The 18,173-nt window shown below is 41.6% G+C and overlaps 1 protein-coding gene across 4 annotated transcripts in view; it reads right to left on the reverse strand.

The window, feature by feature from the left end:
* Window positions 1–18,173, reverse strand: part of FNIP1 (folliculin interacting protein 1) — a 120,228-nt gene that overhangs the window by 32,558 nt on the left and 69,497 nt on the right. For 3 of the 4 annotated variants that reach the window (XM_069483589.1, XM_069483587.1, XM_069483590.1), the window contains 5 exons: window positions 13,952–14,043; window positions 8,586–8,669; window positions 7,193–7,264; window positions 3,493–3,628; window positions 1,214–1,415 (listed from right to left, as the gene is read on the reverse strand). In XM_069483589.1, coding sequence (XP_069339690.1) covers window positions 1,214–1,415; window positions 3,493–3,628; window positions 7,193–7,264; window positions 8,586–8,669; window positions 13,952–14,043 — 586 coding nt within the window. The remainder of the gene's footprint in view (window positions 1–1,213; window positions 1,416–3,492; window positions 3,629–7,192; window positions 7,265–8,585; window positions 8,670–13,951; window positions 14,044–18,173) is intronic. The other variant, XM_069483588.1, reaches the window with a different exon arrangement.

An 18,173-nucleotide genomic window follows, 5' to 3' on the forward strand; every position in this document is an offset into this window, starting at 1 on the left:
TTTGTTATTCCTCCTAATTGAACGGCCAGTCCTTTTCCATCTCCTCTACTGGTTGCTTCTCACCTTCTCAAACTCTAAATATTAAAATGCTCCACATCTAAGGCCTAGAATTTCCTCTTCTCTCTTCCCTATTTCAGTCAGTTTCATGGCTTTAAATACCATCTATATACTGATGACGTCTCTCCTAAACTCTACACTTGGACATTCAGGAGGCAAATCGAAAAAACCCATCTTCCCCCGTCAAACCTGTTCCCTCTGCAGTTTTTCCCACTTCAGTACTGGCAACTCCATCCTGCTAACTACTTGGTTGACAAATTGTAGAGTCAACTTCGATTGTTCTTTCTCTCACACCCTAATTCAGTCCATCAGCTAATCACATTGGCCCTATTTCAAAATATACTCAGAATCCAACCACTTCTCGCCAATTCCATCACTAAATTGGTTGCATATTCCCCATCTCTCACCTGGATCATCGCAACATCCTCCTAACTGGCCCACAGCACCCACATTTGCTCCTGGAAATCTGTTCTCCACGCTCCTTATAAATAATGTCATTTCTCCACTCAAAACCCTCCAGTGGCTTCTTGTATTTCTTAAGAGCAAATGCCAAGGCTCTCACAATGGCATCCTGGACAGCCCTCATGGTCTGCTCTCACTCAACCCTCAACTCCGGCCTCCGTGACGTCGCTTAGGCATCGAGCTCACTCCTGTCACAGCGCCGCTGCCCCTGCTGGAACAACTTCCAAACGGCCGTAGCTTCCTCGGCATCTCTGGACCGTGTTAGTATCAGGGCCTTTCTCACTGGCCTATAAAAATAAGTCATCCTTCCTTTCAGCATTCCTTACATGTCTTTCCCTATTGTATTTTTCTCCACAGCACTTATTATCATCTAAAATAGTGTGTGCTCATTGTTTATTTGCTGTCCCATGGGGCCAGGAGTCTTTTTTCCACAAACTTCTCTTCAGTTGGTAGAATGGTGTCTACCATATTTTAGGCCTCAAATATTCATTTACAGAATGAATGGATGAATGACTTTAGATCTTTCACTGGTCAGTAAACTTCTTAAAAGGTGCTAAATCTATTTGTTATCTCCCAGAGCATTTTATAGGGCACCCGCATAGTGTCTTACTAATTTTTCTGCCAAATGAACAAACATAATGTTTAACCGGGGGAATAACATTAAAAAAAGATATAAATATATAACTATGCTTACCTGTTCTATTGCACTCTTTAATTTGTTCATGTGGCTTTCAAAGAGAGGAAAATGTGAAAAAAAGAATTCATTAAATTTGTTATTTTCATCTTCATCTTTGGATAACGAAAAGATTACCCCAATTGCAATCTTCTTTTTCCTCACAATTCCTGGGTTAGGGCCACAGCTTTCATCTGACAGATTAAAGCTTTCTTCTATAGACCTTAAAAATAAATGTTTTTTTTAATTTTAAAAAAATAAAAATAATTAATTCACAATTCAATCTTCTTGCTAATTAAATGTAGGCAAGCCAAGGGACCTCTGCTTTTTTATCATATAAATCTAAGTCTTCATATCAATTGTGTATCTCTTTGAGAAACCTACTGGCTATTCTTTGATGCTCACATTTTCATAAGAAGTTTTACTAAAGAGTCAGACTGGAAATATTTCTGTCCAATTAGAAGTCATTAAAGAAGCAGATAATCCCAATTCATAATCAACCTAAAAATGTCTGAATTTTAAGGTTTAGAAATGAGTCTGCACAATTTCTTCAATGTCCTAGGATTTTCTTGTCTCTCCTTTTGATTTCAAGAGTGAAGTCAAAGAGGAGGGAATAAAGGGAATGAATAAAGGAGAAAATAAGAGTTTCATTACCTACAGTTGTGCTTAATGTAGAGTTTAAAAAGATCTTTCAAGAATGGAGTAACTTGCCAAAATAGAAACATGAAAGACTGATATATCAAAACACGTAGCACATAGATCAAAGGCCTAAGCATAAAACTCTTAGCATAAAACACAGGGTAAAAGCTTCATGATGTTGGATTTGGTAATGGTTTCTTGGATATAACACAAAAAGCACAGTCAACTCATGAAATGGGAGGTAGTATTTGCAAATCCTATATCTCAAAAAGGATTAATAACCAAAATATATAAAGAACTCCCATAACTCAACAACAAAGCAAATAAACGCAATTAAAAACGGGGCAAAGGACATGAATAGACATTTCTCCAAAGAAGAAATATAAATGCCCAATAAATACATGAAAAGATGCTCTGCATTCCTATTTATTAGGGAAATGTAAACCAAAACTAGAATGAGAAACCACTTCATATCAAGATGGCCACTATTAAAAAAAAAAAAAAAAAACTGTTGGCAAGAATGTGGAGAAATTGGAAGCCTTGTGCATTGCTGGTGGGAATGTAAAATGGCAGAGCCACTGTGGAAAACAGTGTGGCAATGCCTCACAAAATTACAAACAGAGTGACCATGAGGGCCAGCAATCCCGTTTCTGCGCACAGGCCCCCAGCAGTGAAAGCAGATATCTGCACACCCATGTTCACAGCCGCACCAGTCACAACAGCCGAAAGGTAGACACAACCTCAGTGTCCACTGACAGAGGAACAGATAAACAAAACGTGGTATATATAGATAAAAGGGAATGTTCTCCAGCCATAAAAAAGAATGAATTTCTGATACAGGCAGATAAACCCTGAAGACATTTCGCTAAGCAAAATAAGGCAGATGCAAAAGGACAAATACTGTTATGATTCCACTCATGTAAGATACCGAGAGTAGCCAAATTCACAGAGACAGAAAACAGAATGGCAGCTGCCGGGGCAGGGAGGGAGGAACGGGGAGTTACTGTTCAATGGGTGCAGAGTTTCAGCTTGGGAAGATAAAAAAGTTCTGCAGTTGTACGATGAAGGCTGCACAACAATGCGAAGGTACTTAACACCACTGAACTGTACATTTAAAAAATCGTACACTCTGGCAGGGCGCGGTGGCTCACGCCTGTAATCCTACCACTCTGGGAGGCCGAGGCGGGTGGATCGCTCGAGGTCAGGAGTTCGAGACCAGCCTGAGCAAGAGCGAGACCCCGTCTCTACTAAAAATAGAAAGAAATTATCTGGACAACTAAAATGTATATAGAAAAAAATTAGCCGGGCATGGTGGCGCATGCCTGTAGTCCCAGCTACTTGGGAGGCTGAGGCAGTAGGATGGCTTAAGCCCAGGGGTTTGAGGTTACTGTGAGCGAGGCTGATGCCACGGCACTCACTCTAGCCCGGGCAACAAAGCAAGACTCTGTTTCAAAAAAAAAAAAAAAAAAACAACGTACACTTAAACGGTAAATTATGTATAAACTAGCACAATGAAAAAAATGTAATACCTTTGAAAAGTTTTTAGTTCCATAATTCCAGACTTAAAATACACGAAATACAAGTCCAGGATCTAAAAATCCATATAAAATTGTGTTGAAGGAACTAACCAATCTTGGTCTAAAGTTAAAGTTATAACTCACCATCTAGGAAACACCCCATTCTCCAGACTTGTAGTTTGGCTGCGTCGCCAACGTCGCTGGTAGCTGCTGGCACAACTTCGGGTAAGCGAGGAGTTCGGGGAAGGAAATGGGGTGATAAGCAAGCTGCTGAGAGAGGCTGTTAAGTCAGAGCAACAAGTACAATGTGTAAGTCAATGATCTCTAAGCACAAGAACAAATTTCTTTTTAACAAATTTAAGAGTAGGTGGACTTAAATTTTTCATTTTGCTTCATGAGCCTCTAAAATTTCTATTTAGCACAACTGCCATGTGAGTTGTATTTAACTCATTCTAGTTTTGAGCCTGGGGCCTTGTGAAACATGTAACTCACACATCTCTTCACCTTGGGAGCCGTGAGAACTATTTTTCAAGTTGCATATAACTCACATGCAGAAAACAATAAAAAATAACAAATGTTTCATTAAATTAAAAGGGATTATTTTGTTTTAGAGGTTTTTATTGTACTTTCATAATAAAACATTGCGGCCTAAAGGAAAAAAAATTTTTTTCTAGTGTGGCAGCCAATGTGTTAAAAAAAAAAAAAATACATCATCCTTGGAAGAAGGTCTCAGAGGGAAAAAATCATATATGTATTAACAGTGTGTCGGCAAGAAATTCTTGAGACAATCCCCTTTTGGCACCCCCCTCTACCCACTCCAGAAGAAAATGCTACTCTGTAACAAGGCAGTACGGCATTGGCCACCACACTGTCCCCTAACTTATCTAAACCCTTTTAGTCCTTAAAGGAAATGTGATGCTATTCAAGTTTAATGAACAGATTTTAATAACAGAAGCTGTATATGAAAGGGTTTGAATGGCATTTAAATAGGTCACTTGCACGTATTCTGGATCACCTGTGCACAGGTAGTCATCCCACCACTTCTAGTAAGAATAAAAGTCACTACAGCTACTAAGCTCCAAAAAAGGGCAGAGCCTAGAGATGGCTCTCTGGAGCATTCTAGGGTGACACACACATTCCAGCAGACCACACTCTAACGATTACTACTGCAATCGCCCCTAGAGATTGCTCCCTTCCCAAAACCCTTCTTTGATATCCACAAGATCTGTTTATTGCCTCAAGTGTTAAGAGCTACAACCGCTTATTTTTCACTGGGCTGGGGCTCTCCCCCTCTCCCCACTGGATCTTGAGAGGACAAGACTTGCCAATAAGGACCTGCTTTTCTTTGGCAATATTGCAGATTTCCATCTTTCTGTTTATGATCACACACTGAAAATTTGTAAACAAAACAGGGAAGTATTATCACCATTTATAAAAAGGTACATGCCAGATGATACATTATTTTGTTACCAGGACTAAAAACTGAGACTTTGTCATTATGAAGACCTAGTCACTTGAATTCTGACAAATTCAGTGATGGAGGGTAAAGCTTTATGTGCCATGCAAGCACGCAGATAACCAACCAATGAATGCATTCTAAACTGCTTTTTTGATGTCAGTTTTTTTATTATATGATTTTATTTTATTTATTTTTTTTAATTTTATTTCAGCATATTACGGGGGTGCAAATATTTAGGTTACCTGTATTGCCCTTGCCCCACCCGAGTCAGGGCTTCAAGCGTGTCCATTCCCCAGTCGGTGCGCACCACACCCACCAGGTGTGAACTACTTTCTTATAGAGACAGTTTATCAATTAGTATTGTAAAACTTTATAGTCTAAGACTGGGTCATGCACAACTAATCTGGGTATGGCTTCAGTAAAAAATAAAATGCTATCCTAAATTTGGGAAAAATACATTTTACTTACACTCTAGTATTTAAAATAACTGTGTTTAGAAAGAGAAGGTGGCTGGCTGCAGTGGCTCACGCCTGTAATCCAACACTCTGGGAGGCCAAGGTGGGAGGATCGCTTGAGATCAGGAGTTCAAGACCAGCCTCAGCAAGAGCGAGACCCTGTCTCTATTAAAAATAGAAAAAAAAAAAAGCTAGCTGGGCAACTAAAAATAGAAAAAATTAGCTGGGCATGGTGGTGTGCACCTGTAGTCCCAGCTACTCGGGAGGCTGAGGCAGGAGGATTGCCTGAGCCCAGGAGTTTGAGGTTGCTGTGGGCTAGGCTGACGCCACAGCACTCCAGCCTGGGCGACAGAGTGGGACTGTCTCAAAGAAAAAAGAAGAAAACATACAATTAACTAAATGGCATATATGAATTAATTCGATGACTTGAAGCAGCCTTACAGGCCAGTCTGGCCAGACCCTTCGATTGACCAATCAAGAAAATCAAGTAGGTCCTTCTCCACTCGCGGAGACGGACCCATCTCCACTCTCTCTGGAACATATTTTCACTTTGTGCAGCTTCCTTCTTTACTTTCAATCTTTCTTTTATGTGATAAGCTGTTTGTATTTTTAAAAAAGAAAGAAGGAAAATCAAGTATAGACAAATAAACTTATCACCTCCCAAATCTTGAATAAAATAGTGAGAATTAAATTCCTGCCACGGAAAAGACTAAATCTCTAGAGTACAATGCAAAGCGCATTAAAAGAAATAAACTCTACATTGTTCAAAACAAAAATAATTGGAAAAGAAGGATGAGATTGTTTGAAAAATAGAGATTCCTCCTATTCAAGTGGAGGTTCTCAACCTTAGCTGTCCATCAGAATCACATGCTGGGTTTTTCATTTCGTCATGTTTCTCAGATGCCCAAGCCCTTCTCTAGGCTAGATCAGAATCTTTAGAAGTAGAGTTCAGACATCTGAAAAAATTTTTGAACTCTTCCTTCTTATTCTAAGGTACACCTAGGGACTCCAATGTACGGTAAGGTCAGACTTTCCATCTGTACTCAAGAGAATCATAATCTAGACAGCAGAGCCATATAATGCGACAACACACGCAGGTAACTCTAGTTTAGTGAATTAAGTTTCTCATATTTAACAGTAATTCAAGCCTAAAATTACACCAACTTTTGTATATGCTGATTTCTGGGCCACAACACACCCTTTTCCTTTTAGCTAAAATGCCTTTTTTCCATGCCTTTGCCTGGATAAACTCCTGTTTATTTCTCAAGACGCGACTCAAGCACCATCTCTGTAAAAAGCACTGTGGGCAGGCTAGGTCAGATGTCCTTTCTATGAGCCTCTCTGCACAAGTCTATCACTGGACACATCACACAATGACAGATGACTTTCCTAACTATCCTCCCAGTGCTTCTGTGCCCCTTAAGGGCAGAATCTGGGCTTTACTATTTTTTTTTTTTTAATCTCCAGCATGTTTCAATAGATGTTAGATATATAAATTTTTTCAAAGAGTCCGTATTAGAAAAAAAAAAAAAGTATAACATTGGTTCAAAATGCTTTTCTGGGAAAGAGACAATCTGACAATTTAAACTCTAGGTAGCAGTAAGCAAATATAAGGAAATGTGTTTTTTCTCCTATGGTGTCTAAGCAGTCTCCTGAGCAACACTTTCTGTCTTATGCTGGCGAAGCCTGAGCCAGTGTGTGTTCCAGCAGGCCATACTCCGCCAGGCATACCTAATAGTAAGCATGAAAAGTGTTAAAATTTAAGAGACTTCACTCTACTCTTTTCACAGTTCTCTTATAAGGCTAATATCAATATGAACAAATTGTGCACTTAGAATTGGATGATAAAGGCAAGGACAAAAAAGAAAATCAATGCCAGCTAACAGCAATCTCATAAAACACTGAATAAACTACATGAACCTGACATTACCAGACCGTGCTATGCCACTGTCTCTGTCCTCATTCAACTCTCTTCCAGGCATGTCCATCGGGTTGCTGTGAACTGTGAATCAAAACAAAACCGTCAGTTACAAAACATACTGCTACTAAGGTAGACGCTGCTCCTTTCCAACAGCAAACTGAATCATGCTCATCTCACTGCATTCCCTCATTGCTTCCAGTAGCAGGGCACCACCCAACACCAAGAGCTATTACTCAGGTGAACAAGCTTCGAGGCTATCCAAAAATTTGACAGACAGTACGAAAATAATCCATGACATAATATCTAAAGAAGCAAGGGGTGACTAAAAGTCATTATTTTAAAAGCATATTCAATGACATAGGAAGATATTCTCAATATACTATTAAATGAAAAAAGCAAGCTATTGAATAGTATGAATGAATTTTCTGGGGCTAAGTGATGGGTCCATCATGGTTCACTCTACCGATTTTGCCTGTATCAATGTGTGTTTCAAAATCCTCCCATCATAAAAAGTTTGAGAAATTTCTCTGAATAGTATGATCCCAATATTGTTTAAAAAATAAAAAAGGAGTATTTCTGGCTCACAAGATGCCTAGTATTTATTCTTTGCCTATTTTTCGTATTTTCCAAATTTTCTGTAATAAGTATGCATTGTTAATATCTATTATTTACAGGGAAAATAAATATTAATTAAAACAAGAAGGTCTAAACTGATACCAATCTGAGAACAATGACGAGTAAATTTGTTCACATTCTGATAATTCCCATTAGAAGGTTACAGTGCTGGGTAACCTCCTGACGTGTGTGAAAACATGGAATACGATTACAGTCCTGGATACACACTCATGAAACACACTCTACAATCATCAATTTAGTGATATTAAACAAATATACTCATATATGCCTTTTCTAGAGCATTATAATGATGCTTGTTCATCTAAATTTTAGCTCCAAGAAAACTGTTCTTATGGAACAGTGTAGATCAGAAATTTTACAATAATAGCACGATTGGATATTTTCTGCAATTGGTGAACTACGGCACAAAAGCTACTCAGCCATGGAAACAAGACAGTGTCACAATAAAAATCCCAAGTGGTATTATAAGAAATAGTGTTCAGACTAAAGTTTGGTTTGGGATTCTAAAGTTAAAATCATTATGACATAATGAGATAAATGACAAATTGAAATTTCACGGAAATGTCAATTCTACTGATAATTCAGTTTCTGGAAACTTCAGGAATACATTCGATAGGAAGGAATTCAGTTTTTATACGTCCTGAGAAATGTTTTCGTAACGGCACCCTCCCAGCTGCGTTCACCTACTCTCTTGTTTCCACGGCTTGACTACCGATTCTAGCCACGGGGCACACCGACTAGTCTACCCACACAGCACATGGCAAACCTGCAAAGAAAGAGGCGCTCCTGATCAGGCGGAGCGGACCCTGCTCAGAGAATGCCCGCCTGGGGCTGCAGAACTGTGAAAGACCTACATGGCAGAAACGCAAAATACACAGGAAAGAGGGCCGTTAGAGAAGCCACGAGGCGTCGGGAAAGGCGGGCTAAGGCGGCACAAGAGCAGACCGACAGACACGGGCGAGAACTTTCAGACCAGGTAAGGGTAATTCAAACTGGCTTCCCTTTTTAGAAATAGGACGGTCCTCCGTTGGTTTATGTCAAACAACAATTTCATGCCCATTTATTAATAAATCGATATGTAATTAATAGAAATAAGCTTCTGCGATACAAGGTAAAAAGTATTTTAAATGTTCAACCATTTCTAATCTAGAACAATGTTTTTAAGATTCAAAAAAGCACAATAATGTTATTTATATAACTTAGTATCTGCAGATAAATCCACCTTTTAAAAAGTCAGTTTTAAGGTTACAGTATTCTCCTGCAATTGCACTGAGGAGAAAACCACCAAAGCACTTGGCACACAACATAAAACAAGGAGCAAAAACAGAAAAAATATCTTACTGACAAATTAAAAACTGTTATTTCTAATCTAGTGGTAAGTTACAAAGTAATGAAAGAACCACGGGTCCCAGACCCAGAGTCAGCCACCGAGGAGGCAGGAAAGCCGGTGTGGCCCATCAGGGTCACCCTCCCAGCTGTCCGAGAGACGTGGCTGCCACACACCTGACCAAGACAAGGTAACAACCATCTGAAGACCCAAAAGGAGCATTATAGCTTGGAAGCAAGCAGCTAGGGTAAATGTTAGTTATGCTTAATCAAGATAGTCTAAATAGCCACGTAGGGGTTTACCTAGGGTAGAATAGGGGACTTTCTCTTTGAAAAAGTGACACTGTATTTTTCAAGTTGCTAACAGATATTACTTTTCTGTAACGAGAATTTCTGTAATTACAGTGTATGTGTAGCAATCCTTTCATGTCTCAATGGTCATCTCTTTCTTCAATTTTCCCTAGCTTACATTCTCTAGTTACTTCAAAATTTATCTATTTCATTAAACTCCTTCCCTACCCACCTCTTCCTTACTCTCAGCATATGACTTTGTTTCCTATAAAATGCACATGTATATATGTGCATACACATGGAAGAATTTATCCTATTGGGACCCTCTTTTTCCTACCATCCCACCTTCAAACTTACTCAAATTCTCACCCATCTTTGCCTCCTTCCTGCCTAAGCAGTAATAACAGATAATGTTATTCAAGGTGTGCTGGGGACTTAGTATAAAATCCTGAGAGGTCCTTCTCTCCCTTCCAAAGTTAACCCTAAGACCCCTCGTTCTCCTTCAAAAACCTCCCTCTACCAGTCATCCCCTCTATCTTTAATTTCTTCCTCTTTATAAGTTCCTTCTTCCACCAACATTTAAAATCAGTCGAATCTCTTCCACCTTTTCCCCACATAGTTAATCCTTATAGTTCAGCAGTTCTCAAAATGTGGTCCAAGGACCCCTGAGGGTCCCTGAGACTTTTTCAGGGGTCTGTGAAGTTTTCCATCTTCCAACTATGTATCTCTGTGAATCACGAGTTTCTTAACACACCTCAGTCAAAATAACTATCACAAAAGACTGAATACAGAAGCAGACATGAGAATCCAGCTGTCCTCTATTAAGCCAGACATTAAGGAGACTTGCAAAAAGGTAAAAAAAATCCCACTCTTTTTACTTTTTTTTGTGCCTTGGAAAATAGTGATTTCACAAAATATGTTATTTATGTTAACATGAAAGGGATTATCAGTGTTATTTTTAAATTCCTAAGTATTTTTAAATTTTCAGTTTTAATTCCTAATACAGTATACATCAATAAATGTAACCCACATAAACAAAAGTTCTTTGAAGTCCCTAATAATTTCTAAGCGATGAAAGGAGTCCTGATACCAAAAAGTTTGAGAACCCCTGCTTGCATCTTGGACAAAAGATTTGAGTTGAGTCTCCAGAGTCGAGTCTCTTCTCAACGCTGGCTTCTGTTCTCCCCACGAAACTGCTCATCTAGGCCACCGAAAGTCTTCCTGTTTCTTGATGCAGTCCACACTACCTTCTATCACCTTACAGCAGTATTTGCTGCTGCCTGTATTACACTATAAACTTCATTCCTTCAGTTCCCATAACACACTCTGTAGGTTATTTTCCTCGGTCTCCTTTGTGTGCTACTTCTCCTGCCCCTTCTTTAAAGGCGCCATTTCCCACGGTTCCTTCCTCAACAGTCTGTCCTTCTCACTGTTTACATTTCCTAGGTCACTTCATCTATTCCTATACTTTTAATTATCATTTATGAGCGGAGGAGTCTCAAATCCCTGGCAGGTACGGCAAAGCACCCAACAAAAGTGCTGTGCTCCTCTTCCAAAACAGGAAGCCGTCCCTGGGTAGTAGCTCCCCAGCCAAGGACCGTATTTCTCAAATATTCTTAAATGTAGGTGGGGACATATGATTAAGTTACCCCCAACAGAATATGAACAAAAGTGACAGGTGTCACTTTCAGGCTGGTTGTAAAGAGGACATGCCTTCTCCCATAGTCATCCCTTTCGGTGGGCTTGATGCAGCTAAGCACAGCCTTAGAAGCCCACATGTTGAAGACGATAGAACACAAAGAAGGAAGGAGACTGGAGCTCCAAAACAGTGCTCAGAGAAAAGCTATTCACCAATGAGGAACAGCCTTTTGTACTTCATATGAGGGAGACAAAACTTCTATTGTTTTTAAATTATTAAATGTTCATCAGTTTTTATGTTAAAGTAGCTATACCTATCTATCTAACTATAATGGACATCTTCATTTGGATTTCCTAATACTTCTAAACATGCCTAAACCTAACATCATCAAATCCAATTTCTTCTATTCCTCTCAGTGAATGACACCACTATCCATGCAATCACACAGACAGCAAAGTGCGAAACTCGATTCCTCCTCCTCCCTCACCTCTTCTATCTAATTAGCTAATCCTGTCCACTCTATTTTCCCTCAATGCATCTCTCAACAACTGTCTCCCCACTGACACAGCCTTACTCTAGGCCACCACCGTCTGCTCCCTGGACTGCCACGAGCAGCCTTCTCTTGCAGGCCTGTTCTCCACCCCACCCGCTCACTTGAATCCATTCCCACTGCAGTCAGAATACTGTTTTGCAGACATAAATCCAACCTGACCATACTGCTGTGTTCTGAAATCCGCTGTCACATCTGTGCAAGGCCACATGGCTGACAGGCTGCTCCCAGCCAACGGCTAAACACAACAGGTACACGAAGGCAGGCCCATTTTGGGGAAACATGGGACACTTCTGGCGAACAACTGTGACTCGAAGACTTCCCAGTGGCCTCACCAAACCTCCTCTGAACTATGTAGCAGGCTGGACGCTCCCAGCGAATCTTCCAGCCCTCTCTCCGTCACTCAGGGTCAGACCTGCCCACAGCTGGATGGGTCTCTCAGCCTGTCCCAGGTCTCTCCTCATTTTCTTTCACACGGTCATTGCCCCAATAATATCCTTGCATGCTTAGTCCTGTCTTGGCACTTGTCAAAAAACAGGTGGAAGACCCAAACTAACATACCTTCACTGGCATCCAACTGCACAAAGCATAAACCATACTTCCTCACGGTGGCCCCCAATGTCCTTTGTAATCTGACTCTTGCTCAATTCTTTATTTCTTTCATTTCCTTTACTCCTATACTCTGTGCTCCATCCTCACTGATTTATTCACATTCTTTCCATACTGTACGATCTCTTGCCGCTAGGTCTGTGCACTAATACATACTACTGTTTCTTCCTAGAACATTTCTTTCCCCAACTGTCTGACTAATCCTTCAAGCTGAGGCCTCCCATCTTCAAGGAAGCCTTCCTTGATTCTCCAGGACTGAATTAGGTGCTTCTCCTCATTTTTACTATACCCTGCTTTTAACTCTGTCCAAGAATTCACTATAGTATAAAGTAATTGTTGTATTACTTTTCTGACTCCCACTAATTTAAATCCACTGAGGCAGGAACTGTGTCTAGTTCATTACTGTAGCCTCAGGGCCTCGCAGAGTGCTTGGCATATTACAGGTGCTCAATAAGTACTTATTGATCAACTGATTGGAAACTTAAAGAAAATAAGACATGGTGCTCAAATATCCTTGGTTCATAATTAAGAGTGCGCAAGTAAAAGCTGCTCATTATTTAAAGTCTGTGGTTTGTTAAATGAATTAATTTTCCACTCTACACTAAAACAGAGGATGTGTGTATCTGGCCTCTTTAGTGTAATTTACCTTTGTAAGTGATAAGGGACTTGTACTATTAAAAAGAACAGCTTTTAAGAAGTCCCTGGAGCTTTGAAAAGTATCAAATTATAAAGAAAAAGGATTGTTTGTCACATTTTTAAAATGTGATTTGTTAAAATCAATGAAGCAATCAAGTGAGTTAAGAAAAACCAGAACTTTTATTTTCTATAAAACACACACATTATAAAGTACATGCCTAATACTGTGACTAGCCCACAGTAGTAGGTACTTAATAAATGACTGCTCATTTGAATAAACACAAATTATTTAAAAAATTAACAGAATGTTATACTGCTCAAGTTAAAAGAAAAAACTGTTTTCTACTAATACATGTAAATTTTTATTAAAATTAATTATAAATAAATGTTATTACTAAATGGGCAATGAGAGAAATGTTCATAGCATTCTAACTGCCGTTCCCTCCCGGTGCTGTTACAGTTCTCTACGTACGAGAAACGCTGTCTGCAAGATTCAGTGGAGCCGCCTGGAACATGTGACCAGAAACTGTAGGAACAGTTTGTCACTTTAACATGTTGACCGTACATAACAATGATTAGCCAACCAAATTACTAAATAAGCTGTAATTCTAATAAATCTTTTAAGGAACATCAAATTTGAATATCTGCTCATCTAAATTACAGATCACAAAAATGTGCACCATTTTAAAATTACTTTTATGGCTCGGGAAGAGAGGCTAGAAAAGGTGTTCTATCAGTCTTCCTTAGCTGAAATAGTCAAGAGAACTAGTCAGGACTTTTCACATTAATGACAGAACCTTTCAAAGATGCATCAAATTTAAAAACGAAAAACAATGAAGACAAATTAGATATATCTTCAGCAGTTCTCTTTTTTCAGATACAAAATAAATATTATTTTCAAATGTATTAAAAGTATGTTTTCAAATGATGTTATACATAATTACAATTTAAATGGCTTTTCCAATTATAGTAATTGAAATTCTCTGGTATTATAACAGATACGCATTTTTAAAAAATAACTTCAAACTCTTATTATACTGTTAACATTTTTTAAATTTATAAAATCAAAGGAACCATTTACCTATATTACCAAGTAGTCCATTAATAACTGTGTTATTATCAGCCTTTAATGTATTATTGTCTTGATTGATAAATTCAAGACTGTCTTGTAGCCTATGGAAGGGGAGAAAAAAATAAATTAATCCAAAATTCATTTTATAATTTAATGGCAATTCTTTTGCATTCCAGTGAAATTTTAAGTACCAAGCAGTTTTCCCTACTAGCACTATACACTAACCAACGTAATCACCTAAATCACAGATGGGCAAACCACGACCTGAGCACCAAACCCGGCCTGCTGCCTCCTTTGCAAGTGAAGTTTTCCTGGGACGCAGCCAGGCCCGCTCCCTCACGAGCTGTTGAGGGCCGCTCTGACACCACAACGGCAGAGCCGAGGAGACATAACACGCTGTCTGGTTCACAAAGCCAAAAATAGTTACTAACTGGCCCTTTAAAGAAGAAAGCTGCTGATCCTGATTTAAATTACAAGCAAGATTTCCCCTCATATTTTGGATCTGAAAATATTTTCTAAACATGTGGAGGAGGGAAGAGGGGGAGGGGAGAAAGAGAAGGGGGAGAATAATCATCAACCAAATATCCAAAAACTAACTTCAGTTAACACATTAAAAATGAACTATATTACTTCTGTTAGTGAATCTTTCAGGATAACAAAAATAAAACTGCTTTATGCTTTTAGTGCAAAGTGTCCTTTCTAGAGATTTTAGGAATTAGAGAAGGAACTGAGGAGATTATAGCTAAAATCAGTGATTCTAATATGTTGAATCTCTATTTCTCTTTTAGTATTAAACTTTAAAGAATTAGTATTTTTGGCATCAAGATATTTTTTAAGCATCCATAACATTTTAAAGAACATCTCCCCCTTTCCGTCTTTCCTAAAAGAAAAGTAAAAAAGAGCTATATGTATTAGAAACTTACCTAAGAAAACTCCTCAGAAGAGAAGTTTAAGGCATTAACAAGTAATGGAGGTTCAAGAGAATTTCTGTAGTCTAGAGTAGGCTCCTTGTGGCCTCCTGCTGTCTGTCCCTGGGTTGCCCTGAGGGACTCTGGCTGGCCGGGGAGCCCTGCTCTGACGTGGGTCCTGTGCCATCCGCCTGAGTGTGCTCCTACCCAGCCCCCGCCCCAGCACTCATCCACCCAGCCCTGGCAGGAGGCCCAGGATCCTGAAACCAGATTTGCCCTTGTTTCAGCTTCTCTATTTTAATCTTGGCATTAACAGCTTGTAATACTTCTGTGGCTATTACTTAAACATATATGTATTTTATATATATAACATAATGTGGAATACCCAATGGCTGACCTAGGCCACGCCTGTGTGCAAGGTTAAATCTGCAAGGTCTGAAACTGAAGAGCACAGCCCTGCAGACACTAACTCAGCACAACCCCGCAAAACCGAAAATCAGCCTGTCCACCTAAAATGGAAACGCATCCAACACTCTACTGTCAGATACAGCTTCTAGCAAATTAAAGAAACAGAAACCACATCTCCCGTTTTTCAACTAAACTCAATTGAGAATGAAATCTGGTCTCCAAGAACATTTGAACTTAAGGGAAAGTAGAAAATCTGAATTTGTGCTGCAATTCTAAAAGCAGTTTGTTAGTTTTTACACTTTGCGTATGTAAAATAATCCAGTGTCCCCTGCACTCAAAGCACTCACGTGTGGAGACTCCGCGTATGTAAAACAGTCCACTGTCCCCTGCACCCAGAGCACTCACGTGTGGAGACTCTGCGTATGTAAAACAGTCCACTGTCCCCTGCACCCACAGCACTCACGTGTGGAGACTCTGCGTATGTAAAACAGTCCACTGTCCCCCGCACCCAGAGCACTCACGTGTGGAGACTCTGCGTATGTAAAACAGTCCACTGTCCCCCGCACCCAGAGCACTCACGTGTGGAGACTGCGTATGTAAAACAGTCCACTGTCCCCCGCACCCAGAGCACTCACGTGTGGAGACTGCGTATGTAAAACAGTCCACTTTCCCCTGCACCCAGAGCACTCACGTGTGGAGACTCTGCGTATGTAAAACAGTCCACTGTCCCCTGCACCCACAGCACTCACGTGTGGAGACTCTGCGTATGTAAAACAGTCCACCGTCCCCTGCACCCACAGCACTCACGTGTGGAGACTCTGCGTATGTAAAACAGTCCACTTTCCCCTGCACCCAGAGCACTCACGTGTGGAGACTCTGCGTATGTAAAACAGTCCACTGTCCCCCGCACCCAGAGCACTCACGTGTGGAGACTCTGCGTATGTAAAACAGTCCACTGTCCCCCGCACCCAGAGCACTCACGTGTGGAGACTGCGTATGTAAAACAGTCCACTGTCCCCCGCACCCAGAGCACTCACGTGTGGAGACTGCGTATGTAAAACAGTCCACTGTCCCCTGCACCCACAGCACTCACGTGTGGAGACTCTGCGTATGTCAAACAGTCCACCGTCCCCCGCACCCAGAGCACTCACGTGTGGAGACTCTGCGTATGTAAAACAGTCCACTGTCCCCTGCACCCAGAGCACTCACGTGTGGAGACTGCGTATGTAAAACAGTCCACTGTCCCCTGCACCCAGAGCACTCACGTGTGGAGACTCTGCGTATGTAAAACAGTCCACTGTCCCCCGCACCCAGAGCACTCACGTGTGGAGACTGCGTATGTAAAACAGTCCACTGTCCCCCGCACCCAGAGCACTCACGTGTGGAGACTGCGTATGTAAAACAGTCCACTGTCCCCTGCACCCAGAGCACTCACGTGTGGAGACTCTGCGTATGTAAAACAGTCCACTGTCCCCCGCACCCAGAGCACTCACGTGTGGAGACTGCGTATGTAAAACAGTCCACTGTCCCCTGCACCCAGAGCACTCACGTGTGGAGACTCTGCGTATGTAAAACAGTCCACTGTCCCCTGCACCCAGAGCACTCACGTGTGGAGACTCTGCGTATGTAAAACAGTCCACTGTCCCCTGCACCCACAGCACTCACGTGTGGAGACTCTGCGTATGTAAAACAGTCCACTGTCCCCTGCACCCAGAGCACTCACGTGTGGAGACTCTGCGTATGTAAAACAGTCCACTGTCCCCCGCACCCAAAGCACTCACGTGTGGAGACTCTGCGTATGTAAAACAGTCCACTGTCCCCTGCACCCACAGCACTCACGTGTGGAGACTCTGCGTATGTAAAACAGTCCACTGTCCCCTGCACCCAGAGCACTCACGTGTGGAGACTCTGCGTATGTAAAACAGTCCACTGTCCCCCGCACCCAGAGCACTCACGTGTGGAGACTGCGTATGTAAAACAGTCCACTGTCCCCTGCACCCAGAGCACTCACGTGTGGAGACTCTGCGTATGTAAAACAGTCCACTGTCCCCTGCACCCAGAGCACTCACGTGTGGAGACTCTGCGTATGTAAAACAGTCCACTGTCCCCTGCACCCACAGCACTCACGTGTGGAGACTCTGCGTATGTAAAACAGTCCACTGTCCCCTGCACCCAGAGCACTCACGTGTGGAGACTCTGCGTATGTAAAACAGTCCACTGTCCCCCGCACCCAAAGCACTCACGTGTGGAGACTCTGCGTATGTAAAACAGTCCACTGTCCCCTGCACCCACAGCACTCACGTGTGGAGACTCTGCGTATGTAAAACAGTCCACTGTCCCCTGCACCCACAGCACTCACGTGTGGAGACTCTGCGTATGTAAAACAGTCCACTGTCCCCTGCACCCAGAGCACTCACGTGTGGAGACTGCGTATGTAAAACAGTCCACTGTCCCCTGCACCCAGAGCACTCACGTGTGGAGACTCCGCGTATGTAAAACAGTCCACTGTCCCCCGCACCCAAAGCACTCACGTGTGGAGACTCTGCGTATGTAAAACAGTCCACTGTCCCCTGCACCCACAGCACTCACGTGTGGAGACTCTGCGTATGTAAAACAGTCCACTGTCCCCCGCACCCAAAGCACTCACGTGTGGAGACTGCGTATGTAAAACAGTCCACTGTCCCCTGCACCCACAGCACTCACGTGTGGAGACTCTGCGTATGTAAAACAGTCCACTGTCCCCTGCACCCACAGCACTCACGTGTGGAGACTGCGTATGTAAAACAGTCCACTGTCCCCTGCACCCACAGCACTCACGTGTGGAGACTCTGCGTATGTAAAACAGTCCACTGTCCCCCGCACCCAGAGCACTCACGTGTGGAGACTCTGCGTATGTAAAACAGTCCACTGTCCCC

Source organism: Eulemur rufifrons, chromosome 10 (genome assembly GCF_041146395.1).
Source record: "Eulemur rufifrons isolate Redbay chromosome 10, OSU_ERuf_1, whole genome shotgun sequence".
NCBI lineage: Eukaryota > Metazoa > Chordata > Mammalia > Primates > Lemuridae > Eulemur > Eulemur rufifrons.